At 37.3% G+C, this 25,364-nt stretch overlaps 1 protein-coding gene across 18 annotated transcripts in view; it reads left to right on the plus strand.

Annotated features, from left to right (window-relative positions):
* DOCK3 (dedicator of cytokinesis 3) overlaps positions 1-25,364 on the plus strand; it is a 220,784-nt gene that overhangs the window by 139,190 nt on the left and 56,230 nt on the right. For 15 of the 18 annotated variants that reach the window (XM_074836469.1, XM_074836479.1, XM_074836470.1 and 12 more), the window contains exons 15-25: positions 3,119-3,243; positions 8,557-8,719; positions 9,205-9,311; positions 10,018-10,189; positions 10,869-10,966; positions 12,933-13,016; positions 13,358-13,458; positions 14,794-14,875; positions 21,265-21,435; positions 22,664-22,750; positions 24,962-25,154. In XM_074836469.1, the coding sequence (XP_074692570.1) occupies positions 3,119-3,243; positions 8,557-8,719; positions 9,205-9,311; positions 10,018-10,189; positions 10,869-10,966; positions 12,933-13,016; positions 13,358-13,458; positions 14,794-14,875; positions 21,265-21,435; positions 22,664-22,750; positions 24,962-25,154 (1,383 nt within the window). The remainder of the gene's footprint in view (positions 1-3,118; positions 3,244-8,556; positions 8,720-9,204; positions 9,312-10,017; positions 10,190-10,868; positions 10,967-12,932; positions 13,017-13,357; positions 13,459-14,793; positions 14,876-21,264; positions 21,436-22,663; positions 22,751-24,961; positions 25,155-25,364) is intronic. The other 3 variants (XM_074836476.1, XM_074836487.1, XM_074836477.1) reach the window with 1 other exon arrangement.

Genomic DNA, 25,364 nt, shown 5'->3' on the forward strand with positions numbered 1-25,364 from the left:
CAAATACCATTCTGAAACCTCTTATTAGGTTTTCAGTTCATCCTTGACAGCCGTCTAACACAGACCTCAGCTTAAAATGTCATCTGCAGGTTTTAGTCTATAAATACTTTGACCCACTAGCCTTCTAGCACTTTTTTATTCCTGTACTAATGATAGGAGGCCACAGCTAACCCAGTTTTATAATCTGCACTGCTCTATTTGTGAAGATGTAAGGCCTAAGTGATCCAAGTTGGAGTAGCATGCTGTTTTTCTCTCAAAATGCAAGAGTTACTGTCACTTCGGAGCCAGTACTGTTTGTACAGTAGTTTGCCACACAGAGGGCATGAATTGTCTGGTTTGTTAGACAATTCTTTATTTATCTTTTTTTTTTTTTTTTTTTTTTTTACACAATGGAATTAAATATGGAAAAAGCTCTATCTGCCAAGATTTTTTACTTGATATGTAGCTGTCATTCTGTGTTAGAGCTGACAAGGATCACCTCTTGATCATACTGATCACGTTTTTTGTTTAGTAACACACAAGCTGCACTGTGCTATCTGTTAGTGCACTTGTGTGGTGGTGTGCAGAATGTTTTCTCTAGCCTTGCAATTTGCATACTCAGAATTTTTAATAAACTGCTCTGTGTTCAAGCATTTGCTCTAGTTTCTGTGCAGCCCATTAGTGCATCTGAGCTCAAACCCCTCAAAAACAGTAGCAGTTGGAGGAAAAAAATGGCTCGTGAGGGCTCAGCAGGAGATGTAGTTAACTAATATGTTGGGAAAAGGAGATACTTCTTTGTAGTAACGTTATTTTCACTGAAATAAACAGAAGTGTTTGAGTTTGTAGTTTAAACTCCAAATTTTCAAGAAACTGATGGGCTCCATACCTGATAGTTAAATGATTTTTGTCTTTGCTAGATATGTTTACTTTCCTACTTTTACTATATGTAATGACCTTTTCTATTTTTATAAGATTCAATAGACCATATTTTTACAACAGAAGGTACACCATTGTACTTCACTAAAATACCTTTTTCCTTCTTTTTTATTCATTTTGATGCAAAACCACTGTTTTTTAGATTCCTCTACCCCCTACCCCAAAGGCATTTTTTTAATTAGTGCAGTAATATCTCTCCTGTTAAGCTTAATGGAAGATAAGATGCTATATATAACCAAGTGCTGCCTTTAATTTAGGCTGAAAAATTATTTGCAATCTGTCATTGGACTTTGTGTAGCCAGACTCTCTTCCAGAAAAGAGGTCATAAATAGGAAGCTCCAAAATGCTAATTATAGTGAGTACAATTAATTTCTATTAAGTTGTAGCATACAAATTGAAACTTTTTTCCTCAATGTGCAAACTGCTAAGAAAAAAGGATGGAGTCTGTTAAGCAGGACAATTTTCAAAACAAAAGTCCCCACTTAAATTATCTTTTGTGAAGAGTTTTGTATTTCCTTGATATTCCTATAGTCAACGTACAGGTAGCTGAGCTTGATTTTTGAACAGCAAGAGAAATGCACAGATAATTTTCTCTGTTGTTGTGGACTGTGGAGTTTTGCATTTGATGACTATTCTTTGATGAGAAAAAACAGATCAAATATTTGAGGTCTTTCACCAGCCTCTTGCTGTCATCTTTTCCCCATTAATGAACCATAGCATTTTCAGACCTCTAACTGTGAGGCGTTTCAAGCAGTCAACTCTGTGTGAATCCACAGTGAGAGTGAGGTTGATGGAAAAAGGAGGACATTTTGCATACAGATTCCCATTCATAGAGAGTCCCTAGCAAAAAGCACTGAATGTCAGCTACAGAGCTGTATTTTCCATGCTTAAAAAGTTGTCCTTATCTCCAGAAATAAAAATGAAAGTAAAGGCAGGACTGAAAGCTTCTATTGTTTGTCCCTACAGTAGATTAAGAAACAAATTCTGTGGGGTTATAGACTTGAAGAAGAATTTGAAGTGCTTCTTTGACAGACACAAAAGGATATCCCTCACTGCCTGAAAGCAAATGCTGCCTATTTCTTTGTGCTTCTGATTAATAAACAGATTTAACTGCATCAGTTTCTCCAAGTGGAAGAAATCAGACATTCAAGGAGTCTCTGCTTTGCTGGATAACCATTCCATTACTTCATTATTTAGTCTCTTGAGGCTGCTTAACAAAATACTTGCCTTGAAAGAGTTTAATTTTTTATTTTAATTTTTTGTATCTTTATATATTGCCTTTCAGTATGTTTGCCTTTCCGGCAAGTTAATAAAAAGAAGTAGTAAGTGAACCATCATGAAATAGTGACAGTAACTAAATCTTACAGAAAAATAGGTGCTACCTGCTATCCTTTTGGTGCACACTTTACAATTGACTGCATTAGTTTTGAAAGCAGAGTTTCCCAAATCAGATTCTTAAAAAAAAAAAAAAAAGTGAGCTAGAATCTGTGAAATTCAGGATAACAAGATGCTGAGATAGATGCTAGAATTTCTATTTCTGAATATAGTCATTTGCTCTGAAAGCTCTTGAAAATGAGGTAGTGAGAAATTGGCAAGTATCCATACTGCCCGCTTTCTTATATCCATGCATATGGATACCAGAGGCTAGCCAGAAATGTAGCAAAAAAAAATATTTATAATTCCTTCTTAATCCATCTGAACTGAATTACAATCAGGTTTCCAGAAAGACTGCTTTTATTTTGTTGTTATGATAAAAAGAAATTATGGAAATATGGAAAATACTTGAAGAGCTAACAGAATTTTCTGCTGATCATCAGAAAAATACTTATTTTGCTTAAAATATATTGAAAATAGGAGGTCTGATGGTAATGATGTTTTGTCAGGCTTACCCTGATACTTCCAAATCAGGTAACTAGACAAATTAGTAGAAGGTCTTTTTTTCCTTTTCCACTTACACAATAAAAGCAAGTATTGATTCCGAGTTCACCTTTAATAAAGGCATTACTAACAATGGTCTGATTTTATGCACTGATATTAAAATGTTCATCTTTATTAACAATTAACTTGCTGCTTGGAATGATTTGGCCATCAGCCACAGTCTTGCAGAACACAGAAAATAATTTGCAGAATCAAAATATGTTGCGCACAGGCACCGAGTCTTCTGTGTTGAATTTAAGCCTGTGACTCCACTCTTTTACTGTAGGTGATATACGCAATGACTTATACCTGACATTAGAAAAGGGAGACTTTGAAAGAGGTGGGAAAAGCGTGCAGAAGAACATTGAAGTGACCATGTATGTGCTCTATGCGGATGGAGAAATCTTGAAGGTAAGTGCTTATTTCCTCTGGGCTTCAGGTGCCATCTGCTTGCTCCGTGGACATGTTCTCTTGTTTTGTTGTCTCTGATGCAAGTGCTAAACTAAAACTAGCTCTTTTTTTTTTCTGGCTAAGTTTTTAAACCATATATTATGATGAAGGAAGCAGTCAGTTATAAATTCGAAAGAACTTGAAACACTTCCCCTATATAGGAATAGGGGACTTGGAGAAAATACTCATAAACTGAAAAGCTTAAGTAATTTCAAAATGTGATGTCAGTGGCTGTAGTAAAAATAAAATTTAGAGTAACTGTAGTCAGAAAGAACTGAAGAGTATATGACAGATATCTAAAATTAAATAATGTGTGTCATGCAATGTGATGAAATGTGATTACAAGAGAGACTTTTAAATCTGTGTTGTTGCAGTAATGGTACTGAATGTAGTTTTGGAAAATAATTTTGAGTAGCCTTATTTCCAAGATCTTGGCTTTCACCCTGGGATGGCTCCATTCCAGCTGTGAGCGGTGATGTTTAATGATTTTTTTTCTTCCTCTGTTCTTGCTTTTAGTATTATTGGAAGAGAAGGAGGTAGATAAGTCAGCGCTCTGTGGAGTGGGAGGGCATGAGGATAGAGAAGTAAACAGAAAACTATTTTGACATAAACATCTATCAGAAATGGAGAAATGGCTGCCATTAATCATAACTTCCCCCTACCTTTTTTTTACCCCCATAACAATAAAATGGCCTTTGTAGCCATTACTGCAGAAGATTCTAAACATCAAAGTGCTTGTGTACCAAACTCATTGCCACAGTCTGGTTTTTTTAATTGAAAGGAGAACTTTTTCTTTATTACTCCAATTGCTTGTGATTTCATTAACGGTAAAGTCTATCTCTTGTAAGGAACTGGTTTGTGCTCATAGCTGTTGCAGGAAGATCACGATCCTTTTCTGTTTAATTGCATTAGACATACCTTTCAAATTGAATGACATATTTTTAATCATCACTTCATTGCACAGCAGTCTGCCAAAGACCAGTGTAGGTCTTTACCTTCCAAACTGCAATATCAGCATCTTCAAATGCTAACGTACATAATAGTAACTAATTATGCTGTAACTGTACCTAATGATTAAGTATTAAAGCCATATAATTTCTGGACGTTATCAGTCTGAACTTCTGTGGTTTTGGTTGGAATGGTCATTCACAGATACTAAATTATTCTTTTTCTTACCCTTGCGTGTTATTACTACTGTAAATTCAGGGCTTTACATGGGATAGTGGAACAGATACGGTACAAACAAAGAACAGTGAAAGGCGGTCAATCCGATTAGAAAAAATTCAGGTGAACATTTGTCATAAAGGAGAGACTTTACATAGAAAGGATCTTTTGTATTTTTGAAATATAAACCACATAATTAAAAGAAAATCTTTATACTAGTTTTTATATTATTGCTCCTCTGTATAGTTGCAGTCAAAGCAACAAAGATACTTCGTTTATGTCAGGGAGACCTTTGGTTCATGATGTCTGCTGATGCCTAAGATCCATTGTATTTCAAGCATGCAGCCACTAGAATTTTTCTACGTAGGAAATACTCAAAGGTATAAGCTAGCGTATCTACTGAAAAATATGTAAAGGGACAATAGGACAGTAGAAGTTGAACTCTGCTTCCCTTTAATTTGAACTCCCTCTCACTGCTTAGGTACATTTGTGTTCTCTCTTAACTGCAGAATAGAGCTAGAAAAAGAACATGAAACTGAATATCACTTGAACTGAATATAGAGACATAGTTCAAAAGTGCTAAATGACAATTTGAAGGGATAATCACATGTACGTAAGAGAAAGATGCAGCTACTTAGAATTGAGTTTCAAACTAATCATGTCTCCTCTTTTTTCATCACTGTCATAGTTTCTACATGATTTAAAAATTCTGCAAATGTACCATGTACCAAAGTTAAAGAAAATGAGATGGCCATCTGGAATTACTTCTAACTTGGTGCATTATCTTACCATTCAATGACAATATCCTTGTCCTTGTAGAAGACAATTGGCACTTAAGCGTATAGGACTGCTCCAAGCCTATAGAAATGCCCTGAAAATCATAAGGATTCAAATTCTTAAACTGTAGATTTCCAGTTTGTCTCCACTTTCAGAATGCAGATTTTGGTTGTAAAATAGAGGCAAAGTTTGTGCTTAAAATCTTCCCATGCTTCAGGTGAAAAGCCCCAAGAACAAAGAGCTCCATCAGTTCTAACCATCCTGCCTGTGTGCAGTGGGTTCTGGGAAGTCTGGGTATCCATTTGTCTAAAACTTAACAGGTCCTTTAGTCTGGGTTATTTTAGTATGCCACTAAATGGATACTGGTTTATCTTTTATATTAAGAATTTAGTTTTAAACCCTAGATGGTTTGTTTTGTCACTGCAATTGTCTGGTTTATGTAACCTTCGGTATGGACACCTAGAGCAGTGTGTGATGCCCTGCCATTTTCTATTAGGAGGGAGCTGGTTTCACCCAAAGACAGAATATAATTTAATTCCTAGATGAAGCAGCTGTAAAGAGACTGCTAGATCAGGACTTTCAGTCATTCAGAATAATCTAAAAGAAAATACTGAGGACTGCAACAAGAGGAGTCTTAACTTTTTAATATAAATGCTAAGAATAAGGTGTGTGTCGGATAGGGCTTGGTGCAGTACTGATGAAGGGAATTGCTTTGTTTGGGTTCCCAGTCCCCTGAATGATCACTTGTGTGACCCAAGATTGCTTTCACAGTCAAGTGTAGCTATTTTTTCCTTCTATTTTATTTGTCTAATTAATTTAATAACTTTCTGTAGGTGATATAGTAGAGAAGCTAATAAAAAACTGCAATTCAAGCTTACAGTGGTATGGGCAGAACACTGAAAAGTTCAGTCACTGACCCCAAAGCACTACTGTTCTTGGTTGCAATCCCCTTTACTGTTGCTGACCTATGGCCTTTCCAAACGAGAAAGTGTGTGCTGAGTTACATGGTACAGTGGGGTAACTGCCACAAACTTTTCATCTGATGTTAGAATAAAATCTCTAAACTTTTCCTGACCAGCAGCACAATCCAAATCTGAATTATGTCTTTGTGAAGACTTCAGCAGAACTATACACAGCATTAATGAGAATATTCTCTGTCTCAAATCCGTATTGCTGTTGTGTACATCTTGGTCCAGAAATAGTCCTTTTGAAAACGGTGAAATTATTCCCAAAACACAGTGCTGTTCAAAATGAAAATGAGTATTTTGTTTTCAAAAAGGTTGTACTCAATTGTTAGTATCTTTCAATATAGTCTGAAAAATAAAAAACATTGACACATTTCTCAATTATTCTTCTTTCTGTTCCAGCAGCAGGAATCTTATTAATTAGAAGGCATACCTTAAACAATAAAATTATTACCTGATACTTTTTCTAGTTTAGCTGCCCTGACTTGCCTCTGCCCTCTAATTCACCTACATATTTGATTCTCATGGTAACTAAGTGTATGGAGACTTGTTTCATATTTGCAGATCACAATTCAGAATTAAATATTAAACAATCCTTCCTCCTCAGACTATAGATTGTAGTATAAATGCATAGAAATTAACAACCAGAAGGAAAGACTCTTCACCCATTCGTTTATTTAAAGTTTCTAGCACGAAACAGCATTCAAAGACTGACCATTTGTCTGCCAAGGCAGGTAATTTTTTGAGGCAACAGAAAAATGCTCACATTAAAATTTGAATTGTTACTGTACCTTATAGAAGAAATACAAATATTATTTTACTTTCTCCTAAGAACTTAATGCAGAATGAGGTCTTGGAATTGCTGTGTTGAAGCACGGGTTACTCGTTACAGAATGTAACTGGGATATCACAGGCATTCTGGTTTTTAGTACTGCCACCACTACTCCCACTCCAACCTGTTAATATCTGCAACAGTTAATTCTTGTTACTGTCTAAAAAATCACCTTTATGCTGGGATTGTGGCACACACTGTATGGTTACTAAGACTTTGTGAGGATTGAGTTTTGTCTCAATGCTACAGTCACTCGGTTTGGATTAGGACTTTGCAATGAATCTCCGTTCAAGGAGGCTTTCTTGCATCGAATCCCAAAATACTAGAGAACTTTTCTTTATTTTTTGGGCTCCTTCACAAATTCTTAACTTTCTCAAAGCCAGAAGAATATTACTACAGGCCAAACTAACTGGGTCTGGCTAATGGAATATGCTTGACTTGATAGTCCCTTGATTATGGATGAAAAAATCAAATCAACGTTGTCAGTATTTTCTTGGGATAGAAACTAGAGGTGCATTGGGGAGATGACCAGTAGTTGTTCTTGTCATTATGCTATTCCATTTGAGGTGTTTTTATGTCAGAATTTATATTGCATGTGTCGTTCTGGGTCTGCTTAGCTTCTGTTTCTTCCTGGATTCATTATCCTTAGAGATGCTGAAAGTGAAGAATCACTAAGTTGTCTTTTCTCTGCATGCTGTTATAAGATATCGTACCTTTTGGATCACTTTTGTAAGTGCTAGGTTCTAGAACATGGGTTAGTGCTTATATTAAAAAATGTGCTTCCTATGTCTTCATTACAAAGGAACTTTTACTATCCTTATTTCAGCATTTCTCCTAACTTCCTTTGCTCATGTTCTGACTAAGGATTTCTATATTTCCTGAATAATACCAATTTTTTTTTAATCTGTGTTTTGAGAATACATAGATGGGGCAAGAGCTCTTGAGCTTTTTATATCTAAAAGCAGAAATTTAAATCCCATTATATTTTTAGGTGATGACAATTCAACAGAAATTCTTTGCTTACCAGTAATGAAGTAACTTGATCAGAATTTTCTGGGATACTCGGTGAGGCAGGATGGTTGTAGTTCCAAAAGACCAGCATTTTTAAGAACTTGAAAAGTTCACGTATCACTTCTGAGATACTGAAGCAGAAATCGGATTAAACTATATTTTTCAGAAGAGTCTAATCTAATTATGTGATGGTCCTATTAGGTCCTTTTTTTTTTTTTGGACTCATTTTATATATTTGGACTTGTGTCTATTGTACCCATTCTGTGCTTGATGGGAAAGTTAGCTTAAATAATAACTTAAATAATAAAATGATACTGGAATTAATCCAGTATCATAGGTCTCCTCGCTTGGCCTTTGACCCAAAACAGTTTAAAAATCTCTTCAAAAATTCCAGATTTTATTGTGTCTGAGTTTCTGCTTCTGACTCGTCCTTTATGTCTACAGAAAGATATGAGTTATATAAAGCTTATCACCATGTAATAAAATGACTCATCTGTAGTGATGTGATGTTTTCTTTTGTTCCAGGACTGCATCAGCCTGGGCTCGGGAGAGCCAAGCAGGAGTGCATACCACTCTTTTGTCCTTTACCACAATAACAGCCCTCGATGGGGGGAAATCATCAAGTTGCCCATCCCTATAGACAGGTTCCGTGGGTCTCACCTTCGGTTTGAGTTCAGACATTGCTCAAGTGAGTGCAAAATATAACCAAGAGAAATCTAAAAAAGCTGAGGCGTTTCCATTGTCAATTTATATTTGGATGAGGCTGTACTGAGTGGAAAGCAGGAAAGGGGTGCCAACCTAAAATACGGTGAAGGTGTACTGCTAATTAGCCGGTTGCTACATTTATTAAACAGCACGTTAAAAACATCGTGGACAATCAGTGCAGGGCAGAACTTTTTGCGGATGTTCTCCCCTGACATTCTTTTGTAGTGTTTTCCCATAGAATGTTTTCTTTACAGCATATGTATTTTATATTTTGCTATGTTAAGCATGTTTGTGTTTGGTTTGAGGCTTGTTGATCATTTGCATAGAATTAGGCATATTATATGTTGTTTCTTATGTAACCTGCATGCTTTTTGTTAGGTATGCAGAGAAGTTAGTGAATATGTGTGTTATATATGGGTGGACAGAATATGTACAAATATGATTCCTTATTTCTGTCTCTTGCTACAGCAAAAGACAAGGGAGAAAAGAAGCTCTTTGGTTTTGCGTTCACTCCGTTGATGAGAGATGATGGCACTACCTTGTCAGATGATATCCATGAGCTTTATGTTTATAAGGTACCAATTCTTCTCTGCAGACTTTTCAGCTGCTCATCTCTACTTCAGTTTAAATGAGCAATGGTCATTACGTTATCTTTTTTCCCCTTCATTAGAAGTATGTGAGGAACAGATTAACAGTTGTTCCAAAATTTTATAAAATCAAAACCACATGACTAGGTATGGATTCAGCCTTCTATTCTAGGTACAGCTTACCTTTTCCCTCCAGATAATGATGATTTATCATCTGTTAATCCTATCCATTTTTAATTCAAACATACTAGTGTTTATTCAGCAGTTTTACCAGCCCGTGGCATTAATCTATACCTTTGTATTATGAAGTTGTGCTGTACTTCATATGCATCATGTTGCAGTGCTACAGCTTGGCAACCCTGTAGCAGGGGGTTTGGGGGCTGTTGTTTGGAGTATTTTCTCCCTGCTGATTTACCATGGTTTATTTCTTCACTATGATTTTCAGACAGCAGCACTAAGCTGTACAGTTGGAAGGTCACAGTAAGTTCTAAAGAGTCAGTGGTTGGGAGACGGCACTTTCTAGAGCTGGGTCTGTTTTGTGTATGTAGAAGGTGGTAAGCAGAGCTCTTTCTTAGAAGTGTTTTTGTGCATCCAGAAGATCAATAAAAATAATGTTAGCCAATTGCTGTCAGGGTGTGAGTGTGTGGAATGAGATAGAGTAGGTACAATTCCATTTCTTGTCCTGTACCTGCAGTGTGATGAGAACAGCACCTTTAACAATCACGCACTGTACCTGGGGCTGCCTTGCTGCAAAGAGGACTACAACGGCTGCCCCAACATCCCTTCCAGCCTCATTTTCCAGCGCAGCACCAAAGAGACCTTTTCAGTCTCCACACAGCTTTCTTCTACCAAACTGACCCAGAATGGTAAGTAGCTGATCCTTCAGAATTGTCCAAGGCAACAGGGATTATGAAAAAGAGAGAGAAGATGGGTATGCTTCTGCGCTGTTTATTTTACTAAAACACTTCTTTGTTATAATTTCATTATATGAATGCTTTTCTTTTTACTAACACTATTGAAATGAGCAGAAACTGGGTTTTTTTGAGGAAATAAGGATATTGACAGATGGCAGAGAAATTACAGACACTACTCGTAAGTGCAAGAGAAGGGTAATATGTTAAAGCAAAGTTAATTTTCATTAAATGATTGAAGAACAAAAAATTCAATGTTAGCACTTTTACACAATCCAAAGTTTGTTTTGTTCAGCTTTTACGGAGTTACTAAGTAAAAAAAAATTTGTTATGGCAATGTCCCTGAAGCATGGGAAGACAAAAGTGGATTGTGCACAATGCAGTGTCAGGTCACATAGGGAAAAATGCAGCGTTTACTCTTTTTAAAGTACTTCACTGTTCCTCCATTCATTTCTTTGTTGGTAGTATTGGACTTACTCCATATGTGCCTTCTTGTTTTCCCTCATTTATTTTTCCACAAGAAGTATGAACTACAGGAGCAGAAATGTAACATGTAACGAGTCTCTGGTGGGTCTGGGGTTGCCATGCTTCCCTCTGTGTATGAATTCTAGCTCTTTCTCTCACTGTTCTGCAGTGGATTTGCTTGCCCTACTGAAATGGAAAGCTTACCCAGATCGTGTGATGGATATTCTAGGAAGACTGAGACATGTCAGTGGCGAGGAAATTGTTAAGGTACTACATGAAATAACAGTCTTTGGATGTATCTGTGATAGCAAGTGAATTCAGACCTGCAGTGCACTTCTGAATGTTCCCTCTTTTTGTACTTTTTGATGCACACTGTGAATTTTCAGAGTGTATGAATTGGGATTTTGCTTTGACATGAAACTGAACAGGAAGATACACTCCAAAAATTAATGGATAGTTAGTCCTTGGGATCAAAATAGATCAAATATTGTAAAATTCCCTCACCCACATGTGCTTCAAGTATCAGGTCCAGTCGTTCCACTCTGCAGGCCCACTCCTGTTGAGACATGCTGCTTGCTGATGTAGTCACTGGTGGTGGTGTTTTGTACAGACTTACCTGTTCCAATAGTATTTTCTAAAGGACATTCTCCGATACTACGTGAGTGTGGTTGGTCATTTCTAGAGTGCAGAAAACAGAGCTGACTCAGAAAACTTGGCCTTTTCAAACAGCTAGTAGAGTTGATCAGTGTTTCTATTTTGCAAATATGTTCCAAACATCTGTGTAGAGGATAAAGAAATGTGAAACCTTTAAAGTTAAGTTCTGCTCAACGGCCAGTGAACCGTCCTGCAAACCCATTTTCCTGTCCCAGCACTGTGGAGCTGTTGGCTAGAGCACCAGTTGCTCTCTAGTGTGTCTAACTATCAGTAATAGCTCCTATCTGATAATTCCATCATGCTTTGTAACCACTGTTGCTCTACATGCCAATCCTTTGTGTGACCTGAACTTTCTTTGACCAAAAGAACTTCAAAATGCATTTGTATTTTGGTCTCAACAAAAAAGTGCATTTATCCCTCTGATAATTTTAGGTGTGCTGAGAAGTCTCCCTAGAATTTATTTCTATAAATCTAGAAGTAAAAGGGGAGATAATATGTAATGGCAAACAACCAAAAAGAGGAAACCAAAGAGAAATCCCATCACTTAATTAGTAGTTTATGATTAGAGCCACTTCACTGTAGCTCATTTGAATGTTGCCATATCTTGAATGTTGATCTTCATGATGACTTCATAACAGTAATGGAAGAGGACAATACCCTGTTTATACTGGAATTCTTCAAGAATGTCATGTTTTGTACATTTTGTTTGCAGGGCAGTACAAGTATCTGGTTTTTATAGAGAAAAGTGTAAAAAGATATGGATTAAATTATTACGAGGGGAGAAGTAATTAATTCCTTCCCTAAAATAGCTGCTGTTCGGCACTGGGATATGAAGAACAAAATGCAATAATTTAGAAAAAAAAAATTCTATCTTTTCAGAGACTTCATAATTTGTTATACTTTATTTCTTGTTTTCCACATCAGAAATTTAATTAGAACAGATTAAAAAATCACGAGAGAGTCTGCAGTTGACTTGATCTTCAGAATTTTTCATCCTCCTTTCTGAGGACCGTGCTTTCAGGAAAGAAAATCACTGAATTGTCGGCGTTCAATAAGCCACAAGTGTTATGGGTGAAAGAAACAGTTGGCAATATGTAACTTGACCCAATTAATGGTTATAAAAGCTCTACTTTCTGTCATATAACAAAAGTCTTCAATATTAAACATAATTTGGAGCACCAGTTAATGTGTTTCCAAGTCTTAAATTCGATGACAAAAAATACCTGATACACTCTAACGGTATGAGAATGAAAGTGAGTTGTTTTGCTGCTGTGGTGAGGTAGCACTTTTAGTCAGCCTACAGTGAAAGGAACACTCGGTTATATTTACAAATCTGGCATGCAGTACATATCCCTTTTTTTTTTTCTGTCATTTTTGTTGAGAAATATTCCTTGTAAAGAGAAAAATTCTTAGTAAAACAAATTAAAATCTGTTGAGTCATATGGATGAACCTGAAGTGGTTGGTCCCTGGCAAGTGTTTCAGAGATACCAACATGTGTGAAATAAGAGGGGAGGGCGGAAATAACCTTCTTTTGAATCAATTGAATTTTAAATTCTTTGTTTATTCATGTCCTTTTAGTTCCTACAAGATATTCTCGACACGTTGTTTGTAGTTTTGGATGACAACACAGAAAAGTATGGGCTGTTGGTCTTTCAGTCTTTGGTAAGCTGCTGGATTTGTTACTTTATGGTCAGTAAGATTGAAGTTTCTTATTATTATGTTGCTAGTATTTTCCTTCTGTGAGATATGAAATATTCAGCTGGATCCAGCCTTATGTTTTCTGTAATAATGAGGTGAGGAGGGCAGGGTGACATCAGCAGATCCAAGGACAGCAGTATTTGCTGTCACTTGGGAGAAGCAAATAGCATCTAATAACACAGCTACTCACTGTTTAAAGAAACTCATGTGTTTCATTGTTCCTTAGCTTGTGTAACTTGTTTATAGAAACCTAGCAACAATGTGCAATTTCCTCTAGTATGGGTTCACTTTTTCATCTCCCACAGGTATTCATCATAAATCTCCTGCGTGACAGCAAGTATTTTCATTTCCGACCTGTGATGGACACTTACATTCAGAAGCATTTTGCAGGAGCACTGGCTTACAAGTAGGTTTTGTTTATCTGTCACTTCAAGAGATGGCATTAGCAAGCTTTTGCATGATGTCACCGTCAGAACCATAACCTTCGTGTTAGCAGTGGTTTTAAAATTAGAACTACTCAGATGAAAGTTTTCTGGCACAGTTATAGAGAAAAGCTGCTGCATGTCACCTGTGGCGAAGAATGAGCAGACTTTGGAGTTTACCTTGCCATTCTCAAATGGCAGCTCTTAGGGTTTTTTTAACTGATGAGACACTGTCACTCAGCAACAACTCATTATCAGTCCGTACTAATGAGCTACCAAGACCATGTACATTTTTTGTCTTAAGGATGGGATATAAGACTTGTGTGAAAGCTTACAGAACTAATTGTAATTTCCTCTTCCAAAGCAGACAGGTATTCACAGAAGATGACGCTCTATTTGATTACAGAAAATGTATCATTTCAGTAGATCAGAAACTTAATTTTCACTGACATTTTGAAGATTTTGCTTTATTTTCTAGTATTTCTTTTGAATTTTGCATCAGAGAATAAGCCAGACTTTTGTAAGCAGTAACAGTTATCATTCAGGGTGGGTTTTTTTCCTTTCTTTTAGGCTATTTCTTTTGTATATTTGAGCATATCCTATCTTTGGCCATAGTAAACTATTAAGAACAGCTTATAATTGGTTTTGATTGTTTTAAGCCATTCACTTCTTAGTGTAATTAAAAAGAAATATAAAAATATTCTGTCAATGGCAAGTAAAAGACTGTAGATACTGTACAACACTAGAAGGCATAGTCATGCTCAGAGGGTAAAGAGGTGTTCTGCTTTGTGTTAATTATCACCTCTTTCAGACAAAAAAAATGATTCTTAGTAGCCTGATGTCTGAAATAAAATATACTTTTAATATAACTCTTGAAGTTAGTCCAGATGGTATTGTGTACTTAGGAAAATAGATGCATGTATTTTCTTTGTGATCTTAGTTTCTAAAAACTTCTTAGATGAGATCTGGAATTTCTTATTTAAAAAAAAAAAAAAAAAAAAAAGGAGTATATTTGGGTCTTAGAACTATATTGCATGCCTTTATCAAAGCTATCTCTTTAATAACATCATTTTGATGTTCTCTTGATGTTCCTTATGGTCTAAGTCAATTACAGAGAAGAAATAATTTTCTGGTTTGAAACTTAACTAAAGGTATATATTATGTAAATTCAGTAGCTAGGACAGCTATAACTGACTACTGAAATGGAGTGAAATGAGACGATTTTATAGATTTCTCCCTAAAACCAAAATGTTTGTTACCTGACTAATTTTAAAATAGTGCTGAACGTTTGTCATCTTTTCACTGTTTGTTATATTCAGAGAACTGATCCGATGCTTGAAGTGGTACATGGACCGTTCAGCTGAGCTCGTACGCCAGGACCACATCCAGGAAGCAATGAGAGTATGTATTCAATAAAAGTATTTGTGTGTCTCTTCCGTCTGTGACTACAAAAGGGCTGGGAAAGCTGTAAATAAAATCATGGGTAGTCTGGCACTGACTTCTTATTTGTTTAACCAGAATTTTATTTTTTTTAATATTTTGCCAAAATTTTAGTTTTAGGGGGAGATTCACTCTTGTGCAGAAAAAAAATGGAAGAATTATGTCTCCTTAAGTCCTTCTGAAGCCCTGTAGAGAACTTAAGTGGGATTTACATGGAGTATATATATTCACTGGCCACTTATATATGTGGTCTATACCTTGCATTTCAAGAAGCAGCAATTTTAAATGTATTAATGCTGTGGATCAAAGATATGCTTTTCATTTCTGGCTGTAACACAGCTTCATTGTATTACTGGTTGAAGTTCTAGAGAATTCTAAGAAGCAGATAAATAAGCCTTTAACTGGATGGAAGTTCTAACAACTGTTATTGCACCGGACCTGAATCACAGTTCGGTGATGAGAGTACGACCTCACAGGAAGGCACAGCTTTCTAATGGGGTGTGAGACAAAGGGAACACTTTTGGTGCCATTACAGAGAAATCAGCATTAGTTTTAGCATGTGTAGTTGTAAAACAGAAAGATAATGTGTCAAGTACATAAATATAAGATTCCAAAATTTGCAGGAAGATATTTTTCTTTGAGTGAATGTCCATCTGTACCTTCTTACTCTGAGAAGGCTTGTGTCCAGACATTTGAGTCTGGGCACTTTTAGAGCTAGTAGCAGTGGCAGAGATTAGCACTTTCTTTTTCTCACTTTTTCATGTCAGTACAAATAGGTGAAGCATCTCACGGGTGAAGCGCACACACACACACACATATATATATATATACACACTACTCCTTTAAATTCTGGCAACCAGAGGTCAAAGGTGAGGTGGTTCTTTGTAAATGTATTTATGCTTGTGTCTTGACATACATTTCAGACTTTATTATGGCTTTTTCTTTCCTCTTGTGATATTTTTGTTCTTGGTTTTGCCTCTTTTAGTCTTAGTCAGTATTTTCGAGGAAGTAATTTTTATTTTTTGAGAATCCTTGTTCAATTTGAATGGTATGGCATCACTGCCATCAACCAGCTTTCAAGATTTCCTGTTTAGATCATATCCTGATACTTGAGGGCATTATTTACAGTGTTTATTTTATCTTTTGTAGATATTTACATACTTAGAAACTTCTTTGTAATACTTTTCAACCACAGATTCATAGGGAGTGGTAAAAGTGGGACAAAGATGTCTTTTCAAGAAATTATCAATTTTCTCATCCTTTTTGTTTCTATCATCCTTACTTTTTTTTTTTAATTACGAAGAAACCTATTAAAATTATGAGATGAGGAAGATCTCTATCTGGAATGGCTTCTAGAAGGTTTTCTTCCCCCTCAAACCACTCATTAGTGCTGTATGCAATGCAGCAAATAGAGATGCATGATATTGTCCCTATGTAGTCTGCATTCTTTGAACTTCATAGTAGTCCTCTTCAGAAATACGAAAAATATGAATGCTGGAATATCTTTCAGAAGCTGTTATGCAACATACCATTTGTGAATAAGGTACATTCTCTCAAGGATTCCATGGCAGCTCTTTGCTTACTGGGAATCTCAAGTGCTTGCCTAGAAAGTAGCTGTTCCCTCCGTGAGTGAGGTCAGTTTGAAGACCTGACAGTCCAAGCCTTTCCAGGCACATGAATTATAATTACCCCCAGAGTTTCTGCAGACCTAACAGTGCATCCTCTACCACTGACACTGCTGTCACATCTTATTCAGACAGTTGCCTTTACATGTATATCTTGGAGGCCCAAATTAATGTCTTTGTCTTCTTCCATTACAGGAAGGTGATTGATTTCCCTTTTTTGTTTCCAGATTTTATTTCAGGCATTTGGAACAAGTTTTTACCAAAACCATAATCATTGCTAAAGTGTCATTACTGGTACTGCGTTCTACTGTTGGCAATTTCTGTGGTCTTGGATGACTTCACTATATTCCTTGCATTAGTAGTTCTTCAACTGAGAAAACAAGATAGCTCTCTGTCCCTTTTTCCCTGAATTAGCTGTTAAATGTGGTACCCTAAAGCAGGTGTTGAAATCTCTCTGCACTCTTTTTTTGGCTCTTGACTGCCCATGTACATTCATGATGTGTATGCAGAGGTCTTATAGGATTCTGATTTTCGACCTTGGCATTAGCAAGCGGTGCTCTAGACTATTTCTAAAATTACTTATCTCCCTCAAGACTGCTCTGAGTTCTCAGAAAACTTCTATGAAACCTGGAGGAACTATAACTGAAAGGATGTCTCTACATGTGCTAGAACACATGGCATCATGTTCCTTTATTATGCCATATAACAAGCTCCCCGTAAGCTGCATCCAGATACTGCTCCTTGGAGAACTCCAACGAAGCGTCCATGTATGGCTCCACAGCAGTTTTACTTTCCCCATAGTCAAGGCAAAACATGAAGTGGTTGTAGGAGATACCCTTTCAGCTTCAGTTATCTTCCAGTAGTAGAATCACAGGTGGTTTTTGCCTGGATTGAGGAACCCACTGAAAAAACAAGACCATTTCTTCCTCAGAAGTCACATCTTCATATCAGTGTTTTGAAGCTGAACCACACAGAACACGCATCAAACCTGTTTTAGAGGCTTCAAGGTACTGCACACCGTTACTAAGGGGCTTTACACAAATCACTGATAGGAAAGGGTCAGTCTTCCCAGCTGATTTCTTCAAAACCCTGAACATACTTTCAGAGCCATGCCAGCCAGGGAGCTACTGAATGAGAGATTTGGAATTACATTCTCAGCCCGCCTTTTGACATGGGACTATTCCAACTGCTTTTCTTCACACTTAAAAAAGAAATGTCAGTCTGTTGCTTTTGAGACCAGTCTGCCTCTTGATTTATTGGTTACCTCATTCGGAAATAATTACCGTATTTGGTGATTTACATTTTCTACAGTCTTGCTTTTTCTAGGAATACCAGAAAATTGCTGATGTAATTATAATTGTTCTACCTGGTCAGCCTGGCTGTGGGACTTGCTCCTTCTTTTATTGCTGATGCCTTGAATTTTGCCCTAGGTCTTTTATCTGCTCTCACAAGACTCAAATTGGTACCTTCACTTGAACCTTTGCACTTTTTTTTCTTAAAACAGCACAGTAGATGCTTCTTGTACTTGAAGCAAGTACGCTGTTCTCTGGAAAAAACACATTGGACAGTAGCAGGAAGAAGTTTACTAGCTGCTCTTAAACAGTGAAGTGGATACTCAGAGACTACTGAAAATGGCTTTTATTCACTTTAGTCAGGACAGTGAAAGAGATTCAGACCTTCAGAGCTAATCCTCTTTACATACACTGTGCTTATGATAAGGTTACCCATTCTACGTACTCCAGATTCTTTCCTAAAGTAACCTTTGGGTTCCTTGAGTCAGGAAGGTAATCTGTGCTTTTTCTTAAAGCAGCTCTATACAAGATTGATTCATCTGTTCATTACTCTGAGCATCAGGTATAGTTTGCCTTTTGTTTGAATTGAGCAGACTCTCCATCTCATCAGCAGATGAGTCCAGATGTGCAGCTGTACTGTCCCCAGCTGTTCACTGGATTTATGAATGTACTACAGTAAAACCATCAAATGTTGTCTGAGCATAATCCCTGAAGGCTCAAGTGACACTAGTGTCTCTGAAGAGTATCTTTATCCATTAGACCTGCGGAATAACCACAGAAATCTCTCCACTTTTTTACCTCTGTTGTCATAGAAGCTTCTAACTGGTGCTGCTTTTGTCATAGTGGTCTTCTGGTTTAAATTCTCCTGGGACATTGCAGTCAACCACCAGGTACTCTGTGCAAGCTGAGATGTGCTGTTCCTGTGTTCACACAGTAAACATGCATACGGACAGTCACTCAGAGAAGAAAGGAAGGTTACTCAGTAGTAAGTGGAAGTTCTTTGAGCTGCGGTATCTATATGTACATTTCTTACTCCTTTTCTCATTTCTCCTGGAGTACCACTGGTCGAATTTAGGGATTGTTTGGTTGAAAGGAAATCAGGTTATGATGCTGTTTGTTCCATTTAAGATTTGCATGTGATGTACCATGAGTCTTTAGGTTGCTCGTCAGAGGCGAGTGGTGTGTGCTCACGTATTCTGTGAACATGCATACAGACTACATTTTTAAGAAACTTCCTTTAATTTGATACTGATTTTTTTATATCATGCCAAACATAATAGAAGTCTTGAAATTTATTTCAGTGCACTATGTCTTTAGGCACGTATATGCATCATAGCTGTGATTTTTTTTAAGTAGTAAGAGTCAAAGTTAGTCCAAGTGCTGATTTGTGCTAACAGGACTTGGTTTGTGTTTTTACTATCTCAGCCATATGTCTGCAAGCACACTGAACTCTTCAGTTAACTGCCTTTGTGGGTTCTAGGCAACAGTTGAGGTTGTCTGTGCTAAGGATGTGGAGTGTCTCAGAAAGCCTGCTATTGCCTTTTCAACAGAGAATTACAGAATTTCATATATAAATCCTCTGATTCATTGCAAAACATAATCTCCACATTAAAGTTATGAGCTTTCAGGTTAGAATTATGGTTGTCTATACCAAATGTATAAAACAGCTTGTATGAGCACCTGCCTTGCTGTATTTGGTGTTAGCAGCAGAGATGCTAACCTTAAAGAGCTGACTCTTGTGAACCAATTGACCTCTGTCTGGAAACTATCCAGAAATATAAAGTGTTATTTCCTGATGAAGTTGTTTGGTGTAAGGAAGCTTCACAGGGAGAGGTTTTAGCGCAGAAGTGTAAATAACTTACTGCCAAATTACCGAGGTTGCCATCATTACTGAAAAAAAAAAGGCCGTAAGTATCAGTGGCATTTTGAAATCTGTGATGACTTTATGAGGAGTTTCACATTCCCATTCTCTATCCATAAAGCTGTAGCATTCTAAAGCTTACAACATAACATTGCATATTCCTGCATATAGTGTGGTGGTTCAATGAGGGGCATCTTATGAATGCAAAAATATCTGATGAGGGCAAAATTTGTACTTGAATTAACTTTCAGTTTCCAAACAGTGAAGCGAGACAAGAATGCTTTCCAGCAAATACAGTGGACTATTACAAATGTTTCTGTATACACTATAGTTACTGAAGCTCCAGCATGTTTGTTTCCTGTGCTGAATTTTGAGGATATCATCAAACTATGCATCATGTCTTCCCTTAATCCTGCTTTAATGGTGTATCATGTTGAGCACTAAGGGAAGGAGTGAAGTCCAAATCTCACCAATATTTAGTACATTTCAGTGTTGGCAGTTGTGTACACCAAATGATCAAAAAGGCCTTGTTGCTCTGTGGAATGTTACATTGCTCTGTTAGTGTCTGTGAGAACTTTTGATAATTTGGGAAGCTTGTTAAAGGCTGCATAGAACAATGTATTTTTCTTCATTGACACTGCTGCCAAATAAGTGGAGTTCTGAATAATGCTATTTGCAAAATTTTAATTAAAGACATTTAGGTTGCAAATTCAGACTTAATCTGGACATGTCACAGAGCAAATTATCATTCTACTACAAAAAGATCCAATTTGCCAGTCTTTCAGGACTGCAGCATCTATCACACATTGTGTAACGGTGTTAAATGCCATCTTCTGTGCAGGTTGTTTTCCCTCTGCTGAGTGCTGTCCAAGTTTCATGTGTGACGATAAAAGACACTTTAACTTATCACAGCTTGAAGTAAAAAGATATTCACTACAGTACTGCTGCTTGCTACTGTTACGGGCTGCTAGAGGGCTTCACGTGCTGCTCTTGTCTTCTTCTGTTTCTGCATCTGCATTTGTTTCTGTTTGTACGTGTAGCTGCCAGAGCTGCCAGAAATAAAGGTGAACCTTGCTGTTGTGTTCATAATGAAAAGTAGTAGATTCTCCTTTTACCAGGTAACCCTTCTTCTGTTCCACTGACAGTCCACTTACCTTAATCTAGATTAGCTAACTCAAGTAATTAAAGGTCAAATTTGAATGAAAATGGGAGAATAGCTTCTTCAGGCACTTACAGTCACTCTGCCAAGTCATGAGAAGTTTCTTACCTTCACCAAGATTTTCCTCAAATTCTGTAACTCAAATTTGTCTATTTGACTTAAATGCATACTTTTTTTACTAGTGGCACATACTAGTAACAGAGTGTATTGGTTGAGAATGGGTAGTTGCCTATGAGTAGCTCTTCCTTAAATGAATTATGTAACTTACAAAACCTGTTTTTCTTTCTCCTTTCTAAAGCTGAATAATTTAGTCGTTATGCACCTAGAATCTTTCCTGGTTCTCTTTAAAGCTCCTTTATTTTTCTTTCTCTCTTTTTCTCTATCTTAATCTCCTTCCTCTCCTGCTCCTTAAGGCCTTGGAATATCTTTTCAAGTTCATTGTCCAATCTCGGATCCTTTACTCCAGAGCTACTTGTGGAATGGAGGAGGAACAGTTCCGCTCCAGCATCCAGGAGCTTTTCCAGTCCATCAGATTTGTGCTCAGCTTGGACAGCAGGAGCTCCGAGACTCTCATCTTCACACAGGTTTGCTATTTTCTACACTTTAACTGGCAAACCAAAAGGCAGCTATTTTCTGCACAGGTAGTATATATGGCACATGACGATCAAATGCTAATAAACTGATGATACTGGAAAATGACATAGCCAATTAATGTTATTAGTAGCTTTGTACCACTTCACAGATGCAGGTGAGCTGAACTGTGGACTCTCAAGAGGAAAGTGACATGAGAGTACAATTTTGCTCTTCACAAAAGTAAACTGCATTTTCAAGAGTCTCATTTATATGTCTTATGGTTGGCCTCAAGGAATTTTAAATCCTTAATTGTAGTAGCTCAAGTCAATACTTATGATCATAGCAACATTAGAGAATTTCAACTGATGCACTCACAGTCAGATAAACTTACTTCCAGCATACTCTAAAATGACAGTCAGAATCATATGCAGCCTGACCACAAGCATACTGTGATACCCACACTCACATTTAATACTTTATTTTGAATATGGCCCATATGATTTCATGCAGACTTCATGTGGCATTAAGATACTACTCAAAGCGAGTAAGGATGCTGCTAAGTTTTGTTTCATATTTTCAAGATCACTGTACTAAATTACATACTTCTGTGTTTAAAAGTTTTAAACAGAAATGTCAAATGTGTTGTGTGCCTCAGCTCACAGTGTCAAAACGGACCACCTAGAACTGCCTGGTAATATGAAGATGATTTGTAATTGCAAATTTACTATTTACAGATGTTTTGAACACCTACTGTAGTTTGGCAAAGAAGCAGTTGCTGTGAACGTTGCAACAGAACGGAGTGACTCCAGCGGTTAGGGGAGCTGCCAGCAATGCGATCTCTTTCTTAAGAAGCTGCTCTGAAAGATTTTGAGAACAGCTGCTCCAATCTTTTATTTAATCACTCGTTAGTGGGTATCATAAGATGAGCCAGGAACATGAGGAATCAGTGCACAGAATTTTGCAGACAAAGTGACAGCGAGTGGAAAGAGCATTTTATGAATGGTGGCTGTTTAGGGTTCTCTGTTTTGTGTTGATCACAAATACGGACGGAGACTAGATTTGAGGATGGGGTTATTTTCCCTTTTCTCTTGGTCTTTTTTTTTTCTCCTCCTCCTTTCTCTCACTATGGTATTTCTTACTTCAGAATCTGTAAAGTCTGTCCTTGCTTAATCTTTGAAAAGTTTACTTTTTGTTTCCCCCTTGCCACTATGTTGCCCCTTGATCCCAATTGCCCCATAGGCCTCTCAGCCTGGAGGGCAGGCGAGCGGAGCTGGGACATGTGCCCCACAAAAGTGTGGTGGTACTTCAAGGCCGTCATTTAATTCTGTAAGTAACAATCCCCAGAACTGCTAAAGTATTTCATCATGGATGTTCCTAATTAATCCCTTTTCCCTTCCCAAAACCCTCTTTTCCTGCATATAAACCAGAATGTAATGTTTAAGTGGCTGGTACTTTAAAACAAGGAAATGTGGAATATTTCAGTTATTAATGGAACAGCTTATGGCATCTACATACCGAAAAGACAGTACTGAGGATGTATACAGGATTATATACATCAAATTGTTCAGGGGAGGCAAGGAGATTATGTACTAGTTCTGCAAATCTGGACAACTGTTAAATATCTACAGAAATGCTTGAGGCCCTAGCATAGTTGTCTTCACACTTGCCCTCTTATCCAGGATATTAGAGAAATCTCAGTATAGTTCTTTCCAGCAATGAGATTAAAACTGATTATGTCTTTCTTTCCAGGCAATTAGTTTGACATGACTAATGTTCCAGCATATTTTAGGGTGTTGTACAAAAAGGGCCCTTCAAGGAACTGATGAAATGATGTAGCTGTTCCTCAGGACGGCTCCAAAGCTTCCTACTGGATATTCTAAACCACAACAGAAATCCTTCTGCTTTATAGTAAGAAATAAGTTTAGGAGAACTCCTGTAAGGATTTGTTGGGCCAATATTGTAACATCATTTGTATTATCCCAAAGATAAAGATGATGACTGGGTATGTGGCTGTTCTAGCCTTCCAGGAGTACCATGAGCTATTTAAATGATTCATATTTGTTTAGTTTGTTAGTACGTTGTATGTATGTAGCAACAAATAGGTGACAACACCCAGGAGGCTATGTGGGGTTTTGTGTAATCTGAATTGATTGTAATGAGACAAAATGTTGAGAGAGATAAAGAGTGTGAAGAAGAAAGAGGTAAATTTATATTTGGAATAATTTGATGGGCTCTACAGTGTTAGCTGTAAAAAAAACTTTGCTCAAAGACTATTAAATAGATATCACTGTTGTTTGAAGGTAAAGATACTTTGAGGAAAGACTTGGCAAAGAAGGAAGCTGTGTATTATATGGGATTAGGAGAGGCATGCCAAGTGTTAGAGCCAGCATGGGAGAGATACAGAAATGTGTACGCAACACGAAAACAAAAAAATCTGTGAGGAGAAGGAGGACTTGCAGAATAGAAGAAAATCCTGATAGGTGGTGAGACTCTGGAAGGGCAAAACTGAACAGAGATCTGCAACGAAGTTTGGTAAATCTGAACTTCTGCAGGAAATCAGTGTGGTTTGTGTGGAGAGCTGTATTCAGACACGGGAGGTGGAAACAGCAAGAGGGAAAATGTGCATGGTCAGGGGGTTGGATGGAAGTAAGACAGCTGAATCAAGTGCAGCAGTTCAAGACAGCAACCGTCTGTGAATTTAAGTAGTTATAATGAGGAAACAGGTGTGGACCTTGGGTAGGCTGTAGAGGAAGAAAGAGAAGAATTTTAAAGCATTAGAGGTGTGTGACAGGTATGACACCAAGTCTGTGGAGCTTGAGGATAGGGCAATGCGTGGAGTTTTCTACTGTAACGAAGAACAGTAGAAACAATTGAAAAAATGTGAAATAAGAGATGTTGTTGTGCTGATACTGTTTCTGCACTTTAAGAAACACCTTCAAGGATAGCTCCAGCTTACTGGAAATATCCATTAGTGCAAGAATCACGTGCACACTTACTTGCATGATGTGATGCCTCTTTCCCATGAAATTGCACCCCACCCCATTGCAGAAATAATGTCACATGAGAGTGCTGCTATGGTTAAGGGTCTGTCAACATGTTCTTTACTTCAGAATATTTTCTATAGAGTTTTAACTGTCTTAGATAGTTGCTTGGTACAAAAATTTGGTATGGAACTCTAATCAGAAGCAAGTTTTATATTTATTGAAAAAAGTAAATCAACAAAAATGGACTATTTTCTGATCTCTGGTACCTCATTTTTTTTCTGTTTTATAAGCTGTGTCCTAAAGTACAGCCTTTTGAAGCTCTACAGTATGTATGTGCTCAACTTACTGTATTGCAGCAGTGCTTGATTTTTATGTACTACATGTGATCTGTTCACTATGAACTTTAGATACTGCAAAACATTAACACCAGCCATAGTGCACTATTCAGTAGCTTTTTGCAGACCCTTAATTCAGTTTTACCGTTTCTGTTTCACTGCATCTAGCTGCCATTACAGAATTCCAAAGTTTCCGTTTCTTCATTTACTTTTTTCAGGCTGCTTTGCTGAACTCCTTCCCTGCTATCTTTGATGAGCTGTTGCAGATGTTCACTGTGCAGGAAGTAGCAGAGTTCGTGAGGGGTACTCTGGGCAGCATGCCCAGTACAGTACACATCGGGCAATCAATGGATGTTGTTAAGCTACAGTCTATCGCACGCACTGTTGACAGCCGCCTGTTCTCTTTCTCAGGTAAGACAGCAGTATCTGAGGCTAAGTCTTGCTGCCAACTAAGAGTAGGAACGTGTTATATGTATCTTGCAGTTGCTTTGTTGCAAATAATTTATTGCTGAATGCCAATAATCTTGGTAATTATTTATATCTCAGTGGCATCTTTGTTACATATATTCACTGCAGATACTTTGTAAGTTTCCCTGTGGTAGAAAATGTTTATAAATCCAT

This window comes from Strix aluco, chromosome 11 (genome assembly GCF_031877795.1).
Source record: "Strix aluco isolate bStrAlu1 chromosome 11, bStrAlu1.hap1, whole genome shotgun sequence".
Lineage (NCBI taxonomy): Eukaryota > Metazoa > Chordata > Aves > Strigiformes > Strigidae > Strix > Strix aluco.